The 8,382-nt window shown below is 46.4% G+C and overlaps 1 protein-coding gene across 3 annotated transcripts in view; it reads left to right on the plus strand.

The window, feature by feature from the left end:
* LOC128941430 (ubiquitin-associated protein 2-like) overlaps nucleotides 1-7,248 on the plus strand; it is a 189,180-nt gene extending 181,932 nt beyond the window's left edge. For all 3 annotated transcript variants that reach the window (XM_054283193.1, XM_054283190.1, XM_054283192.1), the window contains 6 exons: nucleotides 339-553; nucleotides 2,976-3,075; nucleotides 3,159-3,266; nucleotides 4,715-4,782; nucleotides 5,494-5,682; nucleotides 7,156-7,248. In XM_054283193.1, the coding sequence (XP_054139168.1) occupies nucleotides 339-553; nucleotides 2,976-3,075; nucleotides 3,159-3,266; nucleotides 4,715-4,782; nucleotides 5,494-5,682; nucleotides 7,156-7,248 (773 nt within the window). The remainder of the gene's footprint in view (nucleotides 1-338; nucleotides 554-2,975; nucleotides 3,076-3,158; nucleotides 3,267-4,714; nucleotides 4,783-5,493; nucleotides 5,683-7,155) is intronic.
* The last annotated feature ends 1,134 nt before the right edge of the window (nucleotides 7,249-8,382 follow it).

Below are 8,382 nucleotides of genomic sequence, written 5' to 3' on the forward strand. Positions count from 1 at the left end.
TTGGCTGTTTACCATAGTTTTGCTTTTAGCATGTTTTATTGCAATGATCTGATATAATGAATCTGCTCAGATTGTGTGAGATAGGTAAGTATTGGTATCTCCATTTTAACAATGGATTAGCCATGGCATGGAGTTCTCTGCCACTAACAAGCAATGTCCCTGTAGCAATCAGGAACAGAGACTGGGAGAGGGCTTCCCATGAACAACTGCAGGCTTTCAAATGTTGGATGTGTTCTCTTCTGTAGTTGTCTACTTGTATTCAGAGATTTTGAATCCTTTGAATTCTCCACTTCTGGTGTAGCATTGATAGCTTTTCTGATGAGTTTGTTCTTTTGCAGGTGACGTAACAAAATTTGGCCGTGGGGATTCTGCCTCCCCTGCTTCTGCTACCACGCTCGCTCAGTCACAGCAGAACCAGACTCAGACTCACCATACAACTCAGCAGCCATTCCTCAATCCGACCCTGCCCCCAGGGTACAGCTACACTGGGTTACCTTATTATGCTGGTGTGCCCGGTGTTACGAGTGCATTCCAATATGGGCCAACCATGTTTGTAAGTGTGATAGCCTAAACTGTAACCCTCCCTGTGTGCCTCTCTGGTTTTTGCTCTCTTCAGCCCAAACCTTCTACATCTTAGAATCACAGGATGGTTTGGGTTGAAAGGGACCTTAAAGATCATGTAGTTCCAATGACTCTGTCATGAACAGGGACACCTTTCACTAGACCAGGTTTCTCCAAGCCCCTTCCAACCTGGCCTTGAACACCTCTAGGGATGGAGCAGCAACAACTTCTCTGGGCAACCTGTGCCAGTGTCTCACCTCCCTCACTGGAAAAAACATCTTCCTTATGTCCAATCTAAATCTACCCTCTTTCACTTTAAAGCAATTCTCCCATGTCCTGTCACTACAGATCCTGGTAAAAAAATGTTTCTGTGTCTTTCTTATAAGCTCCCTTTAAGTACTGAAAGGCCACAATAAGGTATTCCTGGAGCCTTCTCTTCTCCAGGCTTAACAGCCCCAACTCTCTGAGCCCTTCTTCAAAGGAGAGGTGCTCCAGTCTTCTGATCATTTTCATGGCCCTCCTCTAGACCTCTTCTAACAGGTCTTTCTTGTACTGGGGGCCCCAGAACTGGATATGGTACTCCAGGTGGAGTCTCATGGCAGCAGAACAGTCATCTTTCCCAGTCTGTAAGGGATCTCCAAAAACATGCAAGCATGAGAAAATAGCTGCAGTCTCTTCCTCAAGAAAATGGGAAATTTAAAAGGCCAGAGCTCATAGATTCTTCCTGTGCAGGTTACTATAAATAGCAGACAGCTGCAGCTCTTGGACTTGGTGTTCCTGAAAGCCTGTAGCGCCCTCCAGATAGTCAAAGGGAGATCCAAAGCTGTCAGAGAGCCGAGAATGCCTAAGAAATCCTTTTGAGGATGGAGGAGACTGGATTAATTCAGAGAGCAGGGAGTCTCAGGAGGGAAAATGTTATTTGGGAAGAGGGATGCTCCAAGCAGAAGGGTAGATGACTCTATTTTAGGACCCTGTATGACTGTGTCTTATGAAACAGACTTGGACAGAAGTTGGTGTTTCATTTGATTCTGTGGGTGACAATTTGCTGTTTACAGTCAGTGTATGAAAGAGATTCAACAAGGCCAAGTACTGGGTCCTGCACTTGGTCACACCAAACCCTTGCAGTGCTACAGGCTGGGGCAGAGTGGCTGGAAAGTGGCCCAGCAGAAAAGGACCTAGGGGTGCTGGTCAACAGCCAGCTGAACTGATGCTGTTGAGTCAGGGACAGAATGAAAGACTCCAGTCTTCATAAGGTGAATCAGAAGGCCCATTTAATGAAAGTAGCAGGTCCTTTTATAATGCGACTCACTAAGGTGAGACTTGATTGGTCTCAAAGTAAAAACCTCTCACACTATTGGTGAACTATGAATAGCACACTCTGCAGAACCATATCTATAAACAACGGTTACAGAAAGAGAGATAATAATTGTTTTAATTATTTTCTCTAATTTTCTCACAGCTTCCCAGGAAAATCCTGGGACAGCTATGTCTCTCTCTGTTCAGAGGATATGTGATTACCACACTGAACATGTGCCAGTGTGTGCACAGGTGGCCAAGAAGGCCTTCTGGCCTGTATCAGCAATAGTGTGGCCAGCAGGACCAGGGCAGTGATCATTCCCCTGTACTGAGCACTGGTGAGGCCACACCTCGAATCCTGTGTTGAATTCTTGGCTCGTCACTACAAGAAAGATATTGAGGTGGTGGTGTCCAGAGAAGGGCAACAGAGCTGGGGAAGGGTCTAGAGACTAAGTCCTATGAGGAGCTGCTGAGGGAGCTGGGGATGTTTAGCCTGTAGAAAAGGAGGCTCAGGGCAGACCTTCTCACTCTCTATAATTCCCTGACAGGAGAGTGCAGCCAGGTGGGGGTCAGGCTCTGCTCCCAGGGAACAAGGGTCAGGACAAGAGGAAATAGCCTCAAGCTGTGCCAGAGGAGGTTCAGGTTGGACATCAGGAAGAATTTCTTCACAGAAAGGGTGATTAAGCATTTGAATGGATTGCCCAGGGAGGTGGTGGAGTCATCATCCCTGGAAGTGTTCAAGAAATTATTGGACGGGGCACTTAGTGTCATAGTTTAGCTGACAAGGTGGTGTTCAGTTGAAGGTTAGACTTGATCTTAGCGGTCTTTTCCAACCTTAATGATTCTATTATTCTAAAGAAATACACAGCCTGTTTTGAGAGAGGGCTGTGATGTAATCGGGGGGCAGCTCTGGCAGAAAACTTGGAGCTTGCATAAAGCCACTACAGCAATTTACTTCTGGAAGCATGAATGCCATGTCCCATGTCAGCCCAGTGCTCCCAACTCCAGATTGAATTTCCCACAAGGTGAAGGTGCCTTCTCCACTAGATGGCAGAGGGACCTTGTGTTTTGTGTACCATTCTCTGGTGAACAGTCTTTTGTTTCCTTCCTTTGTCCAGGTACCTCCAACATCTGCTAAACAGCATGGAGTCAACCTGAACACCACGTCGACTCCTTTTCAGCAAGGGAGTGGCTATGGGCAGCATGGCTATGGGGCAGGTATGCTTACCACTGTGCTTTTCACATGCATATCTGTAGAGCTGTTTGCTCACTGTAACACCTTGTCTTGTACACACTGGCAGGCTATGATGACTTAACACAGGGAACAGCAGCTGGAGATTACAGCAAAGGAGGCTACAGTGGGTCATCTCAAGCACAAAACAAATCTGCTGGCACTGGACCTGGGAAAGGTAACATGAAACATGAGGTTGCTTGAGTGGGATTTAGTAGGGCAAACTCCCAGTGCTGTGCAGTCAACACAGCAGCCAGCTCTAAACAGGGTCACGATCCAAGCTGTTTGTCCATCTCACATATACAAAATGCTTTTTTAATGGCCCAAGTGTTCCTTCTAAACATCATGGCTGAACTTTGCATAAGGATTTGTGTGGCTGATGTGCAGCTTTGTCCACAATTATACGTGGGAGAAATGGTAAGCTGTTTCCTCTGTTGAAGTTTTCTTTGCTGAAGAATATAGTGATCCTGCAACAGTGCTGTGTTTTTGAAGCCTAAGCAGTTAGATGCTGTTGCTGAAATTGTCCTCTGCCAAATGAAGACTAAATTGGATTTCTTGGCAGTCACTTGAGGTAGCCATGTGTTAGGGTTGAACAGGGAAATTCACAGGTCTCTGGGCTGTTTGGCTTCTGTCTGTACACCCTGTAAGTCATCACTTTCTTTTGTGCCTGAAAATGTTTCCTTTGTGACTGTAAAGGCTGAATAATTTATATAGCTCATATGAAAGCTTTATTCTGCTCATGCTGGTTAGACCTGAGAAGTGTATACTTAGCTGCTTAGCACTAACTAGTTCATCCTTGGACTTCAGAAAGTACCAAGCATTTGCTGTGTGTTTGAAATGCTGTGTTCAGCCAAGAGCTGATCATGCTCTCGCTCTCATCTGTAGAGGAGCAATACAAAAAGGAGCAATGTCCTTGGAAGGGAACAACCATAAAACAGTGCACACCCTCTGAGCCCAGTCCTCTGATTCACTGGCCAAAGGAACAGCTAGTTTTATTCTGAACCAAGTGAAATGATTAGAGACAGTCTTTATAAGACTGAATAAGTGGCTGGTTTGAAAATCACCTTGCTGGTGAGTGTTCCTGAGCCTGATATGGCACCAGACTGTCTAGATGGAAGGCAGCCTGAATCAGTGATATTAATTTTCTCTGGGCAGAGGAACATTGCAGACCTCACCCTTCTGCAGGATGTAAAAGGACAAGGGTTCAAATGTGTAGCAGATACTGAATCTCATTGCTCAGTGCAATCCTAGGGGAAAGCTGTCTTTTTCTGAGCTCAAATGAGTGTTTGATGCAGCAAACTGCTGCCTGGTGAAGTGCGTTCGAATCCAAGTGGTAACCACTGGGTTGTGAATGTGGGTGATTTATTCCAGTTGACTGTTTTCCTGCTTTGCAGTGGGAGTGAGGAACCGTAACCATTTCTTCTGTTCCCATGTGCAGTGCTGTGGGTCTGACAGCATGGAGAACCCCACTGGGTGGGCCAGCAGCAACAGCAGGGTGTGGGGTGCAGTGGTTGCAGACAAAGGTGCATCCACTGAGGCTGTCAGAGGTGCTGGGAGCAAAGCATGGGGCTCATGCTAGGTGATGGTTGACTTTCCCATTGTTGGTGGCTGCTTTTTGTTTTCCAGGTGTTTCTGTGACCTCAAGTAACACGGGTGTGCCTGATATCAGTGGCTCAGTCTATAACAAGACTCAGGTGAGCAATGCTGGACTCTCCTCCCCTGTGCTCTTGAGGCCTGACCGATGGATGCCCTTGTGGAGGAGACTGGGGTCATTCCCAAGCCACTTGGTTCTCAGAGTCAACAGGCTGTGGCATTTCTTATGCTGTCTGTTTGCTTTTGGAGAGGAGTCTCACTCTCTGTCCCACTGCTCCTGATGGCAGCTGTTGGCATAGGTGTGGGCACTCTATGCTGCCCATGCTGCCCCACATGTGCTGTGTCCTGGTTGCAAATGAAGTGTGATGGCACTAATGTCTTTGGTCAAAATATCCCTCAAAGCAAGTGAGTCAAGAGGCTGGGTTGAGCTTTGGTCAGGGGGAAAAAAATCTTATTGCAAGTGATTCTTCTGCTTTTGTAATTTCAGCCTGAGACCCCATAATGTGTGAAGGACTGATTTCAGGCAACTGCTGCCATCCCATGTCCCACTGAATAAAAAGAGGTCAGGGAAAAAAGGAGCATAGTAGCTGTGGAAATAAAAATGAAATGTTGGAGTAATTATTTCAGAAGAATGGATGACAAAAGGAGCTGAAGCTCATCTGCTGAAGTGCTTGCAGGTGTAGCTTGGCTTGCTCTGTGGGGGTTGAGGAAAGTTTCAGGTGATGTGTCTTTGGGCCACTCTTGTTCATGTTTGGTCACCATGGGGCTGCTCACACCAGTCTCTGATGCTGTCCCCCTCGCCTCCTGTGCAGACATTTGACAAACAGGGATTCCATGCTGGCACACCACCTTCTTTTAGCCTACCCTCTGCTCTCGGATCAACTGGGCTGAACCCTGGTGCTGCCCCAGGTTATGCTCCAGCCCCATTTCTCCATATCCTCCCTGCACATCAGCAGCCTCATTCCCAGATGCTGCATCACCACCTTCAGCAAGATGGGCAGGTGAGTCAGCCCCTTCATCATCTTCAGTGTGCCTGAGGGCAGATTCCTAGCAAGGGCTTGGGGGTTTTTGCTTCCTTCTGGTTTTTGCTTTGCTCATTGGGAAAGGGCCTTGACAGCAATTGTAGACTGACAGACTCAATACTGTTGGCCATCTTGGGGAGGGAATCTCATGATGTTCAACAAGGGGAAATGCCAAGTCCTGCCCCTGGGGAGAAGCAACCCCATGCACCAGTATATGCTGGGGGCCAAAGCAACTTGGCAGAATAGGCCCTGGGCATCCTGGTGGACACCAAGTTAACCATGAGCCAGCACTATGCCCTTGCTGCAAAGGCATTCTGGGCTGCATTAGCAGGAGTGCTGCCAGAAGGTTAAGGGAGGTGATCCTTCCCCTCTGCTCAGCACTGGTGAGTCCCATGTCCAGTTCTGGGCTCCCTAGTACAAGACAAACATGGATGTATTGGAGAGTCCAACAAAGGGCCACAAGGATGATGAAAGGACTGGGTCATCTCTTATCCGTAAAGGCTGAGAGAGCTTGGACTGTTCCTCCTGGAGAGGAGAAGGCTCAGGGGAGATCTCATCAATATATGTATGTATATATATATATAAGTACCTGAAGGGAAGGTGCAAAGAAGATGGAGCCAGGCTCTTTTCAGTGGTTCCCAGTGACAGGACCAGAGGCAATGGGTACAGACTGAAACACAGGAGGTTCCTTCTGAACATCAGGAAACATTTTTTTATTGAGATGGTTACCAAGCATGGCACAGGTTGCCCAGGGAGGTTGTGGAGTCTCCATCCTTGGAGCTATCTGGACATAGGTCTGAACAACCCTGCTTGAGCAGAAGGATTGGGCAAGAAACCTTGAGAGGTCCCTGCCAGCCTCAGCCAGGCTGTGATTCTGTGAAGAGGCCATCCTGATGTGGGGCATGGAGAGATGGGCTGTGAGGTGTGAAGCCCAGGCAAGTGTTGATGTCCCCTGGCTGTGGCAGAAGAGCAAGATGTGAACACTTGTACTGTAATTCTGGCAGGGAAATCATCCCCTTGCAGGTTGCATGTTAATTCCAATTTCTGGTTTGGTTTTACCAGCCCATGTGTTTCCTTACTATAAATGTTCCCCAAAAAAACGTTCTGCCTTGGAATCAAGAAACAGGAAATTACTTCTGTTTCTTAATATGTGTCATCTTTGGCTGGTGTACTGCTTCTGTTCACCTTGGGAGAGTTCCTTTGTTGTCCCCAGTCCTGCTCCTCTTCTTCCTTGTCATTAAACCTGAATGGGAGGTAGTGGGATGGTGGTCCTTGCTGTTCTGTTTGGTTTCTCTGTGACTGTCCTGGATTGCAGGATGTAGAGATGTTGCAGAGCAGAAACAGATCTGTCCGGGAGGGGAGCATCACTGTGTTGGTGGAAGCTCCTCTGCTTATGTATGGACAGGCTTATCTTCCTAGTAGTGTTGGTGCTCATGTCTCCTTTCTTTCTAGGGTGGATCTGGCCAACGCAATCAACCCAGCACCATGCAGCAAAAGTCTCAGGCTACCAAAACCTATGGTACTTCTCCATACTGGACAAACTAAATCCAAAACTGGGGAGGGGGGAGAGAATGAAAGGAGAGGAGGCAAAAAAAAAAAGAGAAAAATAAAAAGCTGACCCCCATTCCTAGAATTATTAGGAGAAATTACTGCTCAGCCAAACATCTGTGGGGGAGAACTGCAGCCAGGCAGCCATTCTCAGTGTGACTTGCCTGCTTCCTCTTGAAGTTGCTGTTGTATGTAATATATTTATATATGTATTTGTAAATGCAATAGAGGCTAAATGTTGTTTTCTGCATCTTGCAGCCTGTTTTATTTTCTTTGTAGGGAAACTTATTATGAATTTCCCATCTGCATCAGATAGATCATCCTTCCTTGGTTTTTTAAGCTTTATAACTCTGTCAAAAGACAAACTGTGCCTTTTTTTTTTTTTTGAGCTGGAGCCCATTTAGTTAATGCAATTCTAAATTCAGGCAAATAAGACCTGCTTCCCCCCCCCCCCCAAAAAAAAAAAAAGTAATCAAGATGTGTCCTGTTTATTTGATTTCTGCCCTCAGCCCTTCAATATAGCTGTTACTTGAAAGAGATAAAAAACGGTCTGGGGTAAGGGAAAAAAAAGTTTTGTGGGTCCTTCCTCTTTCTTTCATGTCCTCATTCCTTCCTGCTGTGGAAGATGAACTCTCGTGGGCAGTTTGTTCACTGTGGCCCTGAGCTGCACTCTCACCTTTTTATTTTTCACTTTTTTAAATAATAAAGGCCTTTTTTGTTTGGGGGGGGGGGGAGGCTGTGGTTGTGTGTTTTGGTATTGGGTTGGGGTTTTTCTGTTTCTCTAGCAAGAGACTTTGGATGGCTCAGTGGATCCTGCAACTTGCTTTCTATCATTAGAGGCAAAAACTATGTAGCGGTTTCTTAAATTAAAGTATAAGCTGTGTCTTGTACCTCTTTTTGCCTTGAGCCACCCTGCCCAGAAAAGACACAGCTACTTGATGGAAACTTCACCTGTCCCTCCCCACTTTTTTCTAAAACAATACCCTGGAGGCAACTCCTGGTCTTTCTTGTCCTACACCAGTGCAGTGAATGTTTTAGGAGTTTTATTTCTTTTTAACTCTCCCTCCAACTAATAAATTTTTGAATGTATCACTAGTGTTTGCATTTTCAAAGGCCTCAAGCAGTTTTGCT

This window comes from Melozone crissalis, unplaced genomic scaffold (assembly GCF_028551555.1).
Source record: "Melozone crissalis strain CALT ecotype California unplaced genomic scaffold, PUWL_Pcris_2 ptg000035l_1, whole genome shotgun sequence".
Taxonomy (NCBI): domain Eukaryota; kingdom Metazoa; phylum Chordata; class Aves; order Passeriformes; family Passerellidae; genus Melozone; species Melozone crissalis.